Raw genomic sequence first — 18,686 nt, forward strand, 5'->3', positions numbered from 1 at the left:
GGTTTTGCAGAACAGGACTAGCTTTCGTTTTCTGCACTTTGAGCTTGTGGGTTGGTGGAACCCCCGGGTGGACAGGTACTGATGGCGGGTGGGGACCGAGGTTGGAGGAGAAGTTGGAGTTGAAGATTTGGTATCATTGGTGGAGAGCTGGTGGTAGGACTTGGTGAGGAAGTGTAGTTAGAGGAAGGGTGCGCTGGAGTGTGGGGACTTGGAGAAGGATTTCAGGGAAGGAGGTTAGGGGTATAAGCTCCACAGAGAGGTGATAGAAGATGAGGACTAAGAGGAAGCCGTTGGCTCTTCAGTTCATGAAGTGGGTCCCGGGTCCTCAGGAGACGCCTTCCTTTCGTTTGTGAGGAGTGAAGGAGGAGAGAGCCAACATCCTAGATGTTTGGTGGAAGGGTGGAGAGGTTTGGGGCTTTGTCTGTTTTTAACACAGGTGATTAGGACGTTGTTGGAAACACGGAGACAGTATGGGGAAGCACAGTCTCTAGAGAAGGAGAAATCGGAAATGGCAAGGGAATGGGGGCTACGGGGTGGGGGGGGCAGTGTGCCGTCTCTCTGTTGTCTCTGCATCGGGTCATAGCACCACTCGAGCTGCATTTCATCGGGTTGACGTGCCTCTCCTCTTGTCGCTGAGAGCTCCTCAAGGGAAGTACCTTCCATTGTTCCCCACAGAATCCCCAGTATTGAGCCTGGTGCTGGTTATAAAGGGGATGTTAATGAACGAATGAATGAATTATCCGGGTTTGCTGATTAGAAGCATGGGCTCTCACATTGGGTAGACTGCTCAGTTCAAATCTCTGCTCAGTCATTTACCAGCCGTTTGATCTGGGGCAAATGAACTTACCTGTCCAGGCCTCTGTTTCGTCACATAAACAAATTGGGAATCAGAATACTTAGTGGTTCACAGGTATGTGCAGGTAAATGAAATATTCAGTTAAATTTCTGCATGTGGCATATAGTACATCCTGAAATGTATCAGCTTTGGAAAATGAACAAACTCATGAATGCCGGTAGACTTAGAAGGGGGCCCATGACCCTGAGAGCAGGAGGGGAGGAAGAAAAGGTCGATTGCATATAGAGGAGCACGCTATCCAGCGATTGCACGGTGAGTTGTCTCCTCAGAGTTAGGAAGCCATGTGCTCAGCTGAGAGCACGGGAAACCTCGGCCCAGCCACCGAAGGGCGCATGGTCATCACACTACTAGGGCCAGCATGGTACTTAGTTTAGCATGTCCTTGTTGTGGACACAGTTGGTGTGGCCGCAGAGCTCAGCAGACTGGGAAACTGAGGATGGCTTAGCCTGTGGTGGAGAGAGTGGCCCAGGCTGGAGTGATGTGGGCCAGGTTGAACCCTGGGACTGGCCCATGGATAGGCTATGGGGAGCCTGTGGGAGCAATGGAAGGTGGCAGAGAGCGGTTTCCATGGGAACATTGAACAGGAGAGGTGGGAGAACGGGAGGCTCCCATCTGAGAGGGGAATCCAAGCTTGAGGTTTGGGAGTTGGAGTATGAGCCTGGAGTACAGGCTATGTGCTCATGTGGGAGCTCCAGACCCTTACAACACATTGGACTGGACACTCAGTGGCCTTAAAAATAAAAGGCATGCCTTCCCCTATAGAATGAAAGCATCTCTTGGTCTCCATCTGCCTTTATTTCCTCTTCTCTAATGTAGTTTGTAACCTAGTTGAGAAATAGACATGTATCTTGATAAATACCGTTGAAATGATGCATATTTTTAATCATCTAGACTAGCAATATCAGAAAACACATTTAGGAGAATGCATTTTTTTTTCTATAATGTTTATCTTTTCCTCCACAAATACCGTGTTGCCCTGAAAATAAGACCTAGCTGGACCATCAGCTCTAATGCGTGTTTTGGAGCAAAAATTAATATAAGACCCGGTCTTACATTATATAAGACCTGGTCTTATATAAGACCTGGTATTATATTATATTATATTATATTATATTATATTATATTATATTATATTATATACCCAGTCTTATATTAAAATAAGACTGGGTCTTATATTGATTTTTGCTCCAAAAGATGCATTAGAGCTGATGGTCCGGCTAGGTCTCATTTTGGGGGAAACACACTACCTGCTTTTCACCCCAAAGTCAGCACTTCACAGTTGTTAGGTTGATAGAAATGAAAATAATTCACACTGTGCAGAAGTCGCTGCTATTGGAGTAAGCAACCCTCAGCATCTTCTCCAAAGAAATGGGCTCAGGCAAAGGAGTCCATAGGAGATGGAATGGGTCATATAGGCATAGAGGGGAAAATGGATAGGATGGCTTCTCCATAAAAGGGTTAGTGGTGGGCTCATTGGTGGTGTCAGTTGAATGTCCACCATGTGCCCAGACATAGCAAGCCCCCTCATGCATCTTAGCTTTCTTTCCTCCACAAGGATCTGTTTTCCATCCAAGCCTAGAATTCTAGGTGTTTCTGATCATGAGCTGCTGCTGTGCATGGCTTGGTTTCTCTTCGCATTGTAAGTCCTTGCCCTTCGGCCCAGGTCTACCCTAAAAGGTGATTATCCTGAGAAGAGGCTGAATGCCAGGTCCAGTGATGGTTCTCTGTCTGTCCATCGGTCCATCCATCTAAGAAACACACACACATATTTTAGTACTTACTAAGTGTGGGGCATTTGCTCCGTATGGTGACTGTATCTGTGACTTAGACAAGACCCTCAGTCTCATGGAATTTACATTTTGGTGACTGACATCAATCAATCAATAAGGTGATGAGAAAGTGTTGGATGAGGGACCGACAGTGGTTGGTTCCAAAGATAAAGACCTGCCCTGTCCTAGGGCTTCTCTCTGCAGAGATAGGGGAATCCAGAGGAAGGCTTGAAAATGATTTTTGTCAAGAGGCCAGCTTTCCACCATTTTGTGTGGTGATGCTGAAGTGCCAGGAGAATAATTCAGGGGTTGTGTGGCGATGTTGTCACCTGAGGGCCTGTGGTGTTGTGGAACAGGGTCTCTTATTATGAGCCTTTGTGTTTCTTGTCCTAGGAATGGGCATGCTCTCCTAGCGTTCATGTTCTCTCGACAAGAGGGCAAGCTGAACCGCCAGCAGACCATGGAGCTCGGCCACCACATCCTGAAGGCGCACATTTTCAAGGTGAGACACCTAGCACTGTGAGGAAGGGTTTCATTGTTGTGGTCTTGTCTTTTTGCGTTTTTGGTTTGGGAGATTTTCGACAGGTATATCAGCCCTCTCAGAGCCCTCCACAAGCTCCATTCCAAACACAACCCGCTACCTTCTCTGTGCAAAGAACCACTGTTCTGACTTACAGTCACACAAGTGTGTATCTAAATGCTGTTGTCAAGTCTTACCTTTTCCTCTTTTATGTTTCTTTTCGCCTAAAGTCTGAACCTCATTCCCTCCCTTTTGTTTCCTTATTATCAAAGACTGTGAGTTACTTGACTTCTAGTTTTGCACCTTCTGGATTTTCTGATTGTGTTCTTGTTTCTTATGATCTAGTTTAGCACGTTCCTCTTCCCTCTGGATTTCCTATCCTTTGGTCTTTGTATCTGGAAGTTTAATCAGATTCAGGCTTGATCTTTTTTTTTTCTCCCAGGGTATTATGGTTACTTTCTAGTTAAGAGTTTAAACTCCATGTAATTCTAATACGGGGTTTCTTGCATCAGGAGGCACGGCATTTGTGCTTGCTTCTCTTGGTGTGATTCTGTCGACCACGACAGGTCTCTGCCTGGACTCGTTCATTCATTGGGGGTTACAGAAGGGTGATATTCTGTCATTTATTCTTCCTTGGATTGACTGGAGAACTTCTATAAAGAGAAGAAACTTGCTTCTCATTGGCTATCTCTTTCCCCAGGTGTAGCAAAGGCAGGCTAGTTCCCTCCCTTGGCTTTAGGGAGGGAAGGGTCACAGGTCCGGGCATTCTTTGTAGGTATGCGGCAGCACTTCTACCATATGTGAGCTTGTATCTGCTCCCCCACCCCTGCCCCCACGGCACACACGCTTTCAGATGGATGCTGCAGGTGGGAAAGGAGATGCTGAGGCTGATTTGTCTCTGATTACTTCCAGGGCCTCAGTAAGAAGACGGGAATCTCTTCAAGCCATCTCCAAGCCCTGTGGATCGGGTACAGCACCGAGGGGCTGTCTGCCGCCCTCGCCTCTCTCAGGAATCTCTACACTCCCAACGTGAAGGTGAGCAAACCCTCTGCGGCCGAGAGCCAGAGCCCCCAGTCCCAGCACCTTCTGCCCATCCCCCAACAGACCTGCCCTCCCCCTGCACTGGGTGTTGGTTCGAGGAGGTGCAGGAGCTCCTAATGATGCTTTTTCCCTGATGTAAATCACACAGACTTGAAAGCTCTGTTACCATTTCTCTTCTAGAAGGTTAGCTTTCGTTCAGGCAGGAAGATGTGGGCAGTCAGGGGCTGCTGTGTGAGCGCGTGGAGACTGTTTCAGAGCGGATGTGATAAGGAAGCAATTCACAAAGGCAACCAAAGGTCAGAGGGAGATTTGCAGAGAAAATGGATTTTTAAAGTGTCCTAGGTTTCTAATCTGGACTATCTCATAAGGGTTCATAGGAAATTAAGCATTGATGAGTGACAAAAAGCAGTGGATACACAGGGGAAAACTATTAGTAACGTTTTCGTGTACATGTGTATTTATGACCATGGAAAGCGGATTAGGGTCAGCCTGCTGCTGAGCCAAGAGCTTCCTCAGGCTTGGTCAGTGGCTGTCACGTCACAGTGTCTTGCTGAGCTTTTTAGGGTAGATTTTCCTTCCTCGTTCTGAGAATCGCAAGCACACTGAGGCCAAGTACCTGATTAAGGCAACAAAGAAGGGTTAACGCCCATAGCCCGTGTGGCATTACTGGTTTACATTGAAGCGGCCTGCAACCGTCTCTTCCAGTGCAAAGTAAAATGAGATGGTAAATGTTTTCCAGTTTTAGATTCCTCACCCACATGACATAGGAGCTAGACTCCAGGCCTTTCTGCCACAGGCCATACGTGCCAGGCCGACACAGAAGCTCTGAGTCAGATTCCCAGGAAGTCGGGGCCTCCCTGGCCCTCACCTGCGTGAAAACAATCACACCTGTCCCCTCTTAGTAGGACGGTGGCCTGATGTGGTCATGCAGCAGAGGACAAAACCGGGGACGTTTCTGGGCATTTCTTCCACTTCTTACTTGGGTTCATCAAACTCACCTGAGAAGGGGGCTACATGCTCCAGAGAGGATGCTGTGGGGGAAATTCTCAGGGGGACACTCCCAAGAGACTTCTGTGCCTTTCCTGCCCTGCTGTCCGCACACCCCACCCTCAGCACTCGTACCTTGGACGTGTGTCTGGGAATTTGGGCTTGAAGAGGGCTTTCCATGTCTGCTCCTCTTCCCTGACTTCCTGGTGTATTGTTATCTCTCTCTCTGTTTTTAATTCACATATAATTGACATATCATATTTCAGGTGTACAGCCTAATGATTCGATATTTATATATATTGTGAAATGATTACTACAGTAAGTTAATATCCATCACCACATAGTTATACATTTTTTTCTTGTGATGAGAACTTTTAAGATCTCGCTTAACAACTTTCAAGCAGACAACATGTTATTGTTAATTATAGTCGCCGTGCTGTACAGTAGATCCCCCATCCCAATACAGAGAGGGGAGGGAGGAGCCGTGCTGACTGAGGACGCTTCATGTCAGAAGGACCTCACCGTGGTCTGACGCTGGGGCAGCTCCCCCAGAGCCCTGCTGCCCAGAACAGGGCCTTGATGTTGGTTAGCGAAGGACCACTGCCTCCAGGAGCGCACAGACAGGGTCTTCGCCAAGATGAGAGTGCTGCCTCACAGGACTCAGGCCCCTGTTGGACGTGATGGGCAGGGGGCACACGGGATTTCATTCTGACACCCCTGGGCCCAGGGCCTGGGAGCAGAACACCACTCGCTGGAGAACTGCTCGTGGGAATCCCGGGCTTTGCGCTGCTCCTTAGCACGTTTGCACACTCTCCAGACTTGCAGGTTGAGTGCTTGTGTCCTGACTGAACTCCACGTACAAGTTTGTGGGGCAGGTGGACAGGGAAGCTGCTTCTGTAGTTTAAGGAGAACTAGCTTCAAGCCGCTTCTGCTGATCAAAGGGAGCTCTTCCTTTCTAGACTCTAAAAGAAAGGCGGAGCGCACCGCTGAGTTTAGACTTCACCTAACGAAGAAGCCATATGAAGAATTTTTGTTTTACTTAGCTTTTATAGGAATTAGGGTTGAGCTTACTATAATAACATTGTTTCCTCTTTCATTTGAGCTAAAAGTATATCTTTTGGCTTCTCCGTAATTAATAAAATTCTATAATGATAGCAAGGAAGGAAGCAATAAGACTGAAAATGGCAATATCTGTTTTCACTTCTTTAATGATTACGGGCACAGGAGTTATTCTTTAAATGTGAAGAAAAGTAAACGGGAAACATCATACTCGGTTGAATATGCGTTTTTAAGACAGTAAATTAAAAGGTACAGTGTAAAATGTAACGAACTCGACCCTCCTGGGATTATAAACTTTCCTCTTTAACATACTTGCACTTTTAAGAGTCATTCATCTTTACTTTGTTTTCCAGAACTCCAGTGTCACCTACATCTACACTATCCCCAAAATTCTATAACTTGGTTATAGAATTTTAAGGCTTTCCATTATCCTTCTGTTTCTTTTATCTTTCAAGAAAAAAAATAAAAAGGGTTTTCACAGAATCTTGAACAAATTACAGTAATTTAAAATTATGCATGCAATTAAGGAACTTTTTTTAGAGAGTATTAAATGTTGTCATACGGGAATGGATGTCATTTTGAGCAATAATTGCAGTTTGCCACTTTGGTAAATTAAAGTGACTTGCTCTGGAACGATTACTTGGTAGATGAATTTTAATTTTAGTAGCAAGCCAGTGACTTCTAGCAATGCAGTCTCCTGTTACCAGGCCAGCGTCGTGCCAGCCCAGGCCCTGGCCGGCCCACTGGGGTCCTTGCCACCAGTGCCTCCGGGCTCCCTTCCAGCTGGCTGTTTTGCTCACACTGTCCCATCAGACGAGTTGCCAGCCATGGGCTTCCCAAAGCTGTGGACGTAAGAGAATTCAGCTCAGCCGAAGATGAGGGGAGGAGACAGAATTAGCCATGGATTTTGGCCTTACGTCCATTGTCTGAGAGGATCCAGGCATATTCTTTTCCTTTTTCATTTTATTGCAATCCTTTTATTACGCTTTACAGATGTTGCGTTTTTTACAAATTAAAGGCAAGACCCTTCACCAGAAACAACCAGTCATGTTCTGCATGCCAGTTAGGCAATACACATTTTAAGTCAGTTGTGTGGATGTTAACCTCCAATATACTGGTGAGAAAACTGAGACTCACACTTTCCAGCCGTGCTGCTAATGCCTCTCCTGCTCTCACGGTAACATCTCCTCGCCTACCCCCGACCCTGTTTTTAATTTTCTTATACCCATTAAATCCAGATGTTTATAGATAATATTGCTGTTTCCACATTTTATCCAGGGAGAGTGTCTGTGGTGGAGATGGTTGGAAAGTTTCCATGTAGTTGGGAAAAAATGTAGAGGGTGAACCATATAAACCCCTTGCTTGAACGCAGAGTAATCTCAGTTAGAGCTGCTGCTTCCACCTCTGAACTGCTCTATGGCAGTAATTAGCTTTGTGCGTAGAACTAATCTGCGTCTAGTCCCTCTGAGCCTCAGTTTGCTCACCTATGAAATGGAGGTCACAAAAGAGCCTGTCTCACAGTGATGGGAAACCTCATTGAGATGTTAAAGCTCTTGGAAAAATACTGGGCATTTATTACATAGTCAAGTGAGTTACTTTTATAAGTGCTTTGTCTCCTTTCTGGAAACTGAGACTCTGCTGTAGGTACCTGAAAACTTCTGGATGTACCTGTTGGTGGTGGGGAAGGAGCACTGCCTGCCATGACTTTTTGATGGGTCCAGGTGACTCACGTCTGCCCTCAAATAAGCATAAGGTCTGCTGCTGCTCTGTGCCGGTGAACAGCCCAGGGAGACCAGACCTCTGGGCAGCAGGTTCCTGGGGCAGAGCACCCTCCTGTTCCTCCCAGGGTCAGGGGCCTGGCCTCTTGTCCCTTCTGAAGATTCCATGAAAGGTGATTGTAACAAAAGCAATTAATATTTATTCAGCACTTACAGGATGCTGAGGGTTGTGCTAACCGCTGTGTGTGTGTGTCTGTGTGTGTGTTATGTTCATTTTTAATCTTCACAACAACCCAACGAGGTGAGACTTTTTTTATCTCCATGTTTCAGGTGAGGCGGGGGGAGGGGGGACAGTTAGTAGCTTGCCCCAGAGCACACAGCTGGAGGTACCTGGCACTGGGCAAGCCCATGCTCCACAGGTGCACTTATCACGTGATGTGTTTACAGCCCTGGCTGCCAGCTAGAATCACTGGGGAGTGCCGCCGTGTCCCAGCCAAGTCAGAATCTCCAAGGGTGGGGCACAGGCATTGGAAACTTTCAAGCTCCCAGGTGGTTTCATTGTGCAGCAGGGTGAAACACCTGGGCTAGGAGAAGGTTCACAGACCGGTTGGGGGTTAAGTAGTAAAAATACCCACAGCATTGCACCAACAAAAGAAATGTTTTACCCAAGAAGCACATGAAGTGTGAATTGATGACATATATGCAGCTTTAGGAAAGCTTTGCCCTTAAGCATATAGTCCAGGTAATGTCTTGTAAGGTATCCAATAAGACAGTACCTGAAGTACACCTTCCAACATTGTTAACAAAGAGTACCTGTCAGGTAGAATGGGGTCGTGTACTACTCTTTTCTTAGGCACCTGAAGCACAGAGAGGTTGAGTAATTTTTCTGAAAATCACACAGCAAGTTAGTTAATGGGCTAATTGGGGACTCAGACTGTTTAATCTATCATCTTTTCCTCTTAGGTTCATGGATCTTAAGAGGGGGTGGGATTAATGGGAGAGGGGAGAGGGTGACTGGCTGTCAGAGTCACCCAGGAATTTACAAACCATTCCTGCCTGTCCTGTGGTAACCAGAGCCTGGTTTTCCCCTCAGTGATGTCATGTCATGTGTGTTTTGAAAACACTGTAGGTTTCTTCTGTACTCCTCTTTCTAAGAATTGATTTCCTAGGCCTTGATAAAATTCCCAAGTATTTCACCAGCATTCTATTATTTTCATACTAATGCTAGTTCTCAAAGGGAAATAATTTTCTACAAAACCCTTACTTTTGTTTAGCACTTACGATTTTAAAATACTTTCAAATCATAATTTGAATCTGGTGCTGTTTTTAAGAGCATGTCGATTTGTGGAGCAGGCTCAGCAGGGATTAGGTCGTGTGATAAATGTCAGTGTTAGGACAGGGACACCTTTTCTGATTTTGCATCCATGTGTTCTCTGCCTTTCCATCCACAAGTGCTGGCAGGCAGCGGCAGGATGGAGGCAGGGTTGGGGCTGATGTGGGTGGGGTTAGAAGATGGTCCCCTCTGATGGGTGTAAACAACAGGGTGGGTGCTGGCTCGTGGGGTCTCCTCAGCGCTTGTACATAGTCTGTCCTTCCTTCAATGTAAGTAATGTCCCAGAGGCGGGGAGGCTCTGACGCATGGGCCATGCTGTCGTGAAAGGCCTTTGTTTGCCAGTCTTCTCTGTGAACATTGGAATCTCACAACCAGAGTCCGGTGCAGTGGGCTAAGCTGGAAAGTGGGATGCGGAGGGGATGGGGAGTGCCTGGGTTGATGTGTGCGTGGGGGTGTGGTTGTGTGTGGACACGTGTGTGCCCATGGGGGGAGTGCTGGGAGTATTCATTTTAGGGTGGGGCAGGACTTCTCTCTGGTGACCTATAGGAAGAAGGGATCAGAGACCTATAGGAAGTGATCCTTTCTCATCCGTATCTATGGAAAGGGCATTCCTGGCAGAGGGAACCGTAAGGATAAAGTTCAAGGGGCTGGGGTCTGCTTGCCAGTGTTGTAGGGCAAACACTGGGCCCAGTGTGGCCACAGTGGGGGAAGAGAAGGGAAGGATGCTAAGAGAGGAAGTCAGACTGGATCACGTCGGGTTCAAGCTTCTGCCACAACCACGACTTCAGATTTTACACTTGGAGTTCTAACCTGTCTGTCTGCCATCCCAGTGTTTGGAGTCGTGGTTTCACCACCTGGTAATATTCATTTCTATGAGTTTGTAAAAAGTCTGTCAGCTACTCTTGTGGACACATATCATTGAAATAACTTGAATTTTATATGACTTATCGTCTCTCTGTATCTTTTAATGATCCCATGTGTCTCTAGTCAAATGAATGACACGGTCTCTGTGGTTTTCACACTGAGTGGGCCGCCCGGGAGGGCTGCCAGATTCTGTCAGGGGACTGATCGATGCTACTGGGACCATTGAAGGGAACTGTTTGAAGAAATGCAGTGGGCATCTTAATGGGTGTTAAAGGAGTGTCGTTTTCAATGATCTGGAGATGTGCAGAAGATATTAGTATAACTGCCTTTCCATGAGGTATTCAGTGATTTTATTTTAAAATATGTAGCTAAACTTCCCGATCTGTGGAGCCACATAGTTTAGTGGGTGGTGGATGTGTAATTAGAAAAAGATTATTTTCTGGGAGTTCTGTGCTGTCCCGGGTCACACGACCATTTTCATGTGTTCTGCCTTTTCTTGTAGGTACACTCCTTGTGAAGAAAAGAGGATTTGCATTTACTTTGGGGCCTTGTTAGCTCATTGTTACACATGCAATCCTGTGATGATTATTTCATTGCCAGAAAAATGAATTTTCCATTTTTATTTAGATTCAGCAGTTATTTCTCAAAGTGTGGTCCCCAGACAAGCAGCCTCAGTGTCAGTTGGGAACTCATTAGAAAAGCACGTTCTCAGGCCTCGCCCCAAACCTACTGAATCAGAAGTCTAGGGGGTGGGACCTGAGAATGAGCTTTTTTAATTTAAATTTTTAATTTTGGTTAAAAAAAAAAAAAGAAAAACCCCACATAACATAACATTTACTCTATTAATTGTTTTTAAGTGTACAGTTCAGTAGTGTTAAGTATATTCACATTAGTGTGCAATAGACCTCCAGAAGGTTCTCACCATGTAAAACTAAAATTCTATACTCATTAAAAAAAACTCTCATTTTTTCCCTCCCCCCAGCCCTTGGCAACCACCATTCTACTTTCCGTCTCTATGAATTTGACTACTCTGGGTGTATATAAGTGGTATTATACAGTATGTGTCTTTTAGTGACTGGCTTAGTTCACTTAGCCCGTCTGCAAGGTCCATCCACGTTGTAGTATGTGTCAGAATTTCCTTTCTTTTAAAGGCTGAATAATATTCCATTGTATGCACATAGCACATTTTGTTTATCCATTCGTCCATCGATGGGCATTTTCGTTTGCTTTCCTCTCTTGGCTGTGTGATGAATAGCGCTGCAGTGAACAGGGCAGTGCAGGGCTTTCTTTGAGACCCTGATTTCATTTCCTTTGGATACGTACCCAAAAGTTGGAGGGCAGTACATTTAGGAACCTCCACAGGGTCTACCATAGCTGCTGCGTTGTTTTACATTCCCAGCACCGAGAATGTGCATTTTCAGCACAGTCCAGGGAACACTGGAGCACACTCAAGTTATGAAAATGAGGAGACTGCCCTTCTCAATAAATGTTGTAAATGTTGTGACATTGCATGAGAAATTAATCTTGTTGGGGGACGTTATCCAACAGGTGAGCCGTCTCCTGATTTTGGGAGGGGCCAATGTGAACTACAGGACAGAAGTGCTAAATAATGCCCCGATCCTGTGCGTCCAGTCACACCTCGGCCATGAGGAAGTGGTCACGCTGCTCCTGGAATTTGGTGCCTGCCTGGACGGCATTTCAGAGAATGGCATGACCGCCCTCTGCTATGCGGCAGCCGCTGGCCACATGAAGCTGGTGTGTCTGCTGGTCAAGAAGGGGGCGACGGTAAGCAGCAGCCTTCCCCAGTGGGTGGGGACGTGTCTTCCTATCCTTGGTAGAATAATCAGCCGGGCCCATCTTCTTTTGCCTCTACTTTGTTGAATTGCAATGAGCAGAAATCACCACATAAACAGAAAGGGTGGAGCTACAGATACTCCTCAGTGCGATGTTGCGTGATGGGGATGCTCGAGTGTGCAGCGAGTGTGCAGCCTTTGGAGAGCGAGGGGCCGTGTGCTTTGCTCCTAAGTTCTTACTCGGCTTAATATTGCCCATTGGAGGCCGGATACCAGGGAGACTCTTGGCCACCAGCGGCATGAGTAGGGCCTTCCTTTCCAAAGCCTGCAAGTATGGACCTAGAACTTATCACAGAATTTAACACAGCACTGATTGGTTGAAAAGAGTCAGGTTTTTTTTCCTCTGCTTATCCCATTTCATTTCATGTCTTTTAAAAAAATATATAATAAAATGAATTCTGTGGGTCTAGGCAGCCCAGAATCCTCATTTCTCCGCTTGCCAGCTAGGACATTGGGCAAGCTGTTGAGCCTGTGGGCCTCAGGCTTGTCATCTGTAAAATGGGCATAACAACACTATATACCATAGGGCTGTTGTGTGAGCATTTGATAAATCAATATATTAACATTAATATGAAGTAACAGTATATTATTAAAAAGTTACTTTAGGACTATCAATGTTAATAGATTAAATGAGAACTCTGCCAAGCTCACAGTAACTCTATTTAGGTTTACTATAAGCACATTGGGGGGAGATGCCCTTTTGAATAACTAAAAGAAATAAGTCAGTAATATTTGTCTTTATAGTTAATTAAGATATTGAAAGTTCAATGAGCAGACATTAGGCTTATAAGAACCGTGGGAGCCTTTTGGGATTCTCTCTCAAAAACACAACATTTGGGACAGATGAACCTTAGCTCTTGGAAGAAGAGAAATGTTGCAGTTAAGCCTCCCTAGTGGGCGTATGAGTGACCATCACCACGCCTCCACTTCCACAGCCAAATTGTGGCTTAGCTTTATTTGAGGCTAGCAGCCCCTGGCTATCACAGCGGAAAGCTCTGTAGGAGAAAGGAGGGGTCATTTAGGTGGCGCTTGCAAAGCTTCTGGGTGTGGGTGAAGAACATCCCCAGAATTTACAAGTGAGGAGAGGCTGGACCCTCTTATTATACTGTCTAGCCCAGTATTCCCTGGTTTAGACAGGGAATGATGCATTGTCTGTTGCCTGTGGACCTTTAGGAGATATGTTGCTCTCCAGAAAGATGCATTGGAATGTGAACTCCATGTACATATGCGTTGGGATGGGGTTTGCACAAAGCATTTGTGGTGCACTTGTGTTCTCAGAGAAAAGGTGATGCTAAACGGTGACCTTCTCCGTTCCTGCCTCCAGGTGGACCACTTGGATAAGAAAGGCCAGTGTGCACTGGTCCACAGTGCACTGAGGGGCCACGGGGACATTCTCCGGTACCTGCTGACCTGTGAGTGGTTGGCCGGTCCTCCCCAGCCAGGCGCACTGAAGAAGAGCCAAGCTCTGCAGCAGGCGTTGACAGCGGCTGCCAGCATGGGCCACAGCTCGGTGAGTGGGCCTGCAAGGTTCCTTTTTGGGTAACTGGAAGCTGTAGCCCAGTGGGGTTGGTGCGTGTGCCAATCCCCTTCTGAGTTGCTCACCTGTGATGCACGGGAAGAATGAAAGAAAAGGAGGTTTTCAAGAAGCAGCAGTTGGCTTCACCACATGTAAAGATCTGTTGGCATCACAGCCTTTCCGTGCAGGACAATCCAGAGCCCAGTATCGAGGGTGGGTGCATGCTCAGGTATGGGGGCAGGCTGCTTGCACGTGGAGCCCTTCGCAATATTTGTCATGTTCAGTCTCTGCTCTTTCTTACCTATTTCCCTCTTCCTTCCCTCTTCCGCTTTTATTCTTCTTTTACACTCTTGCTCTGCTGTCTTACCTTTTTTTTTTCATGCTTTGGTTCATTCTTTTGTCCTTGAGATCTTTTAAAAATAATCACATGGAATCCTAATTCTAAAATTGCTCTTGAGTATTTTTAAAAATAGAACTTCAGTGCTCTGGTAGGATGTAAGAATGCGTGTCATTTGCAGTCCCTACATTGTTGGAAAACTTCACGCAGTAATTAAATAGAGCACTTATTTCTGGTAGGCTGTCGGTATTCCTCTGTTTGAAGATTTAATTGTCATCTCCTGACCCGTGTCTGAATTTAATAGTATTGTAACTGCTTCCTTCCATGGATTTCTCACTCTGCATTAGCCTCAAGCAATTAGAGATGCCAGTGTTTGGTAAGCTGCTTTATCACAATGATTTAAAGTAAATTTGGTTGCAGAGCTGGCTGACTGGCTGATTTTTTGACATTTAAAACACAGGACAGACAGATGTACACGTACACACACACCTGTGCACACACATGCAAACACACATGGGCACTGCTGGCTGGCTAATTGTTGGCATTTAAAACATTAAAAAAACACATATGTAGTACTTCAACCGAGACAATATATATATATATATATATGGCAGCAAGTTGAATGCAGAAATGTATAAAAGAATGCAGCTGTCTTGTCTTAAGACAGACATAAAGAAATTTACAAAAATATGAAACAATGCCAGTCAATTGACCTGAATGTTTTAGTTTTGGAAAAAATATTTCATTAAAAAAATAACACATTCCATAAAAATATGTTAAATGTGACCAGGTAATGGGTTTATTATTTTTCCTTTAAAATGTAACTAGAAATAGTTTTTAAATACCCATACACATAGATACACAGAAAGCAAGTTAAATACACATCTCAGAAAATGTAGATGTTTTTCCTTTTTAAACTGTTCCCTAAATCTGGGTCCAGAGTCTGAAAAGTCCTCATAGGGAGGACAGTGAATGCCACATGTAAATGAGACCTTTATCTGAACTCACATTAAACTCAGTTCGTTTTAACGCTGGCTGGGAGGAGTACTGTACTAATGCACCCTCAGCTCAGTCAGTAACCATTGCATGGAAAAGGGCAGGATTCTTTCACCAAACCACTTGAAGGGTGTACGCGGAGGGTGTCTTCGCTTCCTAATGCTGTTGTAACAAGTGACCACAGACTTTTAGCCACTTCAGATAGCACACACCTATTCTCTTACGGGCCTGGAGGTCTAAAATTAAGGTGTCGGGAAGGCAGTGTTCCATCTGGAGGCTCTAGAGGAGAATGTTTTGTTTTGTTTTGTTTTTCTTTTTTTCTAGTTTCTAAAGCCATCTGTATTCCTTAGCTGTAGCCCCTTCCTCTGTCTTCAAAGTGCATCACTTTACCCTGTGCTTCTTCCGACACATCTCTTCCTTCCTCCTGTCCCTTTTATGAGGACAGCTGTGATTATGGGAGGTGTACATGAGATAGGCACCTGGATAATTCACGATACTCGTCCCATTTTAAGATCCGTAATCGTACCTGCACATTCCCTCTCGCCATAGAAGGTAACGTTCCCAGGTTTCTGGGACAAGGATATGGACATATTTGGGGGCCATTATTCAGTCCACCACAAAGGGTGTGGATAGTGAGATGAGAAAAATGGTTTTGTCATGGTCTCCTGTCACTGCTGTTGCTCAAGGTGAATGCTAGCTCTGGTTCAGGGCTCAGATATTTGTGTTTCCCCACGAGCCAGCACTCTGCCTCCACACCCGTGACCCAGCCTGCTCTTTGACGAGGAAGACTCCTGTATGGAAAGAAAGAATAATGCTGTCAGTAGAAAAAAAACGAACCATCTGGACAATGCTATTTTATTTTCCCGCAAAAGTATACGTCGCCTCATTTTCTTGTGAAAATGGATTCACCATCTTCTGGTGATTTATGCAGAAACTGCACTTTGTATGATCCCCCATGTCCTTTGTTGATTAGGCTGGCATATTTGGGTCATGTTGGAATTCATTAAAATTCTGAGTACCTGGTAATCCTGAACAATGTTGCTGAAATTCACTGAACTTTTTTTTCCCAGTCTGCTCAGAGTGAAAGTGTGAATAGCATATGAATTATGCTTGAAAACGGTTTTCATTATATTTTCTCTTCCTTGTGCAGCATGAGATAATCATGGTTAAAAAAACAACACACTCTCTCCTTTGATACATGGGATATAATAAGCACATATGGCTATGAGAACTCATTAAATCACCTTGCCGCTTCTGACAGGTGGTCCAGTGCTTGCTGGGACTGGAAAAGGAACATGAAATAGATGTCAATGGCACCGACACGCTGTGGGGAGAAACAGGTAATTATAGTTCCACTGCTTATAGTCTGGGCCAGCTTGACGTTTTAGCCCTCATTTTGGCCCAATTGTTTTAAGAATGACTTGGGATGCATATATTCTTGTTGTTAGTTTATCACGACGCATTTGAAGCTTAGAGCTTTTAAAACTTCCCAAATGAACAGTAAAACATTTATAGAATCATATATAATGGGAATCATTTTGAATTAGACTGGCAGTGCCTGTACATCTGGTGAATGGCAGCTAGAAATACCTGAAGAAGGCGTTCCTTTATCCTAAGCAGCCTGGTCTTCCTGTGGGCAAGGCAGGAACTTCCAGCCCCGCGTTCAGATGAATCAAAGATGCTCAGCAGGAAAGGCTGTGGGTCTGCCTTGCAGGATGAGAGCAGGACTCGGGCCTCCTGAGGCTTACTTAAAATGCTTAATGCAAGCTGCCAGGTCCGTTTGCGTTGATGCCGGGTATGTGTGTTGAACTGTTGTGTGGCAAGGTAAGCCCACGGTGAGTGTATCTTAATGAAGATCTGAGTTGATTACCTGTCAGGTTAATATAGGGAATGCTTTGAAATTTTCCATTTGACTGAACGGGTATTAGAAATGCAAGGCTTTAAGTTACAAGTAGTTTAATCGCTATAACCACAAGTGTTTACTATGCATTTCCAGGCTGAGTCCTGAGTGTTTACGTAGTGTTTGTGACTTCCATTTCTCTTGCACAGATTTATTTCTGAATGCTTGTCAATCATTTCTTAACAAGCCAAATGGTGGTATGGAGAGTTAGTCAGCGACCTCGTACTTAGGAAAAACCTCAGCTTTTTGGGGGTGGGGTGCAGGCCTGCACTTCAGAGTGTCCTGGCACCCGCCCTCTGGGGCTGCCACCATGCGTGTGGCTTGCAGTGCTAGTTGTGATGCCAAGAGAGGAGGTGGCCTGGCCCCTGGTTCCAGGGAGAATGCAGGATCCCCAAATGGGGTTGGACGACAATTAGGCCTAAACGTGTGTAAATTTAAATACTGCCTGTGATTCTTTATGGAGTCCTTCCCCCACCCTTTTAAATAATACAGGCTGCTCTATAATTTGGTGAAAGCAAAGTGTCCATCCACTTCCATATTGCGTTTTGGGCAGCAGGGCACCCAGGTAGGTTAGTGTGTGACTTTGCTTTGTGCTTAGCCAGAAGCTCAGAATCCTTGCCTTTTCATGACCTACTTTAGCAACTTTGGACAAATCACTTTGACTCCTCGTCAAATGCGGTAAATAGTATCTGCTTTCTAGGATGGTGGCAAAGATAAGGAATCTTGTCTAAATGAACCTAATAATAAGAACCCCAGAGGCTCTTGGCACCTAGAAATCCTGACTCATGAGCTTTCTAGAGGAACCCAGGGCTCTATTTTCTTAACATACATCCCAGGTTGTGTCCGATGGCTCTTGGCTTCAGGGCACATGGAGAGCCATTGTGAAAGCGGTCTGTAGTGTCCGACTTATGGTGACACATAATGAGGGGTCCCATGATGGGGATGGGGGTGAGTGCTGGTTGCAGTGATGACACTGAGCTCAGATGGGACTCGCCAGCCTTTCATACTGAAGACGACTTTTCTTCCTGGAAGAAACATCCAGAGAAGGGCTGCATTGGAGGGCTCTGTGTAAGCGGAATAGTGTGTCTTTGCAGTGACCCATCCTGCATTTAAGTATCCCACTATCCATTGAGAACCTGCTGGTTGATAGCTAAAGAGAAACCATTGCCCTCCTGTCCGTCTTAATGAAAAGATGATCATAGCTCAGCCCCACCCTTCCAGAGCCTCACGCATAAACGTCAGACTCCTTTGCAGCCTGAGAAGTAGTTCACACCCTTCCTCAGCGCACATCAGGGTATAAATTTTATCAGCCAGGAGTTTGAGAGACTTTCTTTTTATTTAAACCAAGAAACTAAGCACTGTTTCTCAGGCGTAGAGGGCCCCAACAGCTCTCTGTGGACTGCATGTCAATAAAATCAGTCTTCCCTTCTCTGCGTTTTTCTATCTGGTACCTTTCTCCTGTGTTTCTTCAAAAATGACCACCAATATCTGCTACCCCGAACCCTTCTAATTTCCAGGTCTGTGGCTGTCAAAGGAGTCCTTTGAAATCTCACAGAGGATGTTTTAGATGAGAGAATAGCTACAGATTTGGGGCTTTGCACGAGTGTATACTGCATTGCCCAGAGTGAGGCCCGTGTTTGGGGTTCAGCCATGTAGGGTCCACATGACCTGACCCCAAATGCCTCCTGGAACAGAAGGCCTGATGATGAGATGGTGAGGAGGTGCCTCAGCTCACAGTCCTCTTCCCACCGAGTGGCGACCTGGAAGCTCCGGGCTGTTAGTTGCTAGGGACTCTTGGAAGTGAAGGCAATTGTTGCACTTCCCGGTTTTGTTTGGGCCTCATTCCTGGGTGTGGTCAGTGGTGCTTTGTGTGTAGCACACTCTAGGATGGAGCTTGTCTGTCTCTGGCCCCAGCTTGAGGGTAGGATCCCCAGACT

General features: G+C 45.6%; 1 protein-coding gene across 14 annotated transcripts in view; it reads left to right on the plus strand.

The window, feature by feature from the left end:
• Positions 1-18,686, plus strand: part of TANC1 (tetratricopeptide repeat, ankyrin repeat and coiled-coil containing 1) — a 217,317-nt gene that overhangs the window by 173,893 nt on the left and 24,738 nt on the right. For all 14 annotated transcript variants that reach the window (XM_019727214.2, XM_074336821.1, XM_019727215.2 and 11 more), the window contains 5 exons: positions 3,019-3,127; positions 4,058-4,180; positions 11,696-11,932; positions 13,325-13,510; positions 16,111-16,189. In XM_019727214.2, coding sequence (XP_019582773.2) covers positions 3,019-3,127; positions 4,058-4,180; positions 11,696-11,932; positions 13,325-13,510; positions 16,111-16,189 — 734 coding nt within the window. The remainder of the gene's footprint in view (positions 1-3,018; positions 3,128-4,057; positions 4,181-11,695; positions 11,933-13,324; positions 13,511-16,110; positions 16,190-18,686) is intronic.

This window comes from Rhinolophus sinicus, linkage group LG01, assembly GCF_036562045.2.
Source record: "Rhinolophus sinicus isolate RSC01 linkage group LG01, ASM3656204v1, whole genome shotgun sequence".
Taxonomy (NCBI): domain Eukaryota; kingdom Metazoa; phylum Chordata; class Mammalia; order Chiroptera; family Rhinolophidae; genus Rhinolophus; species Rhinolophus sinicus.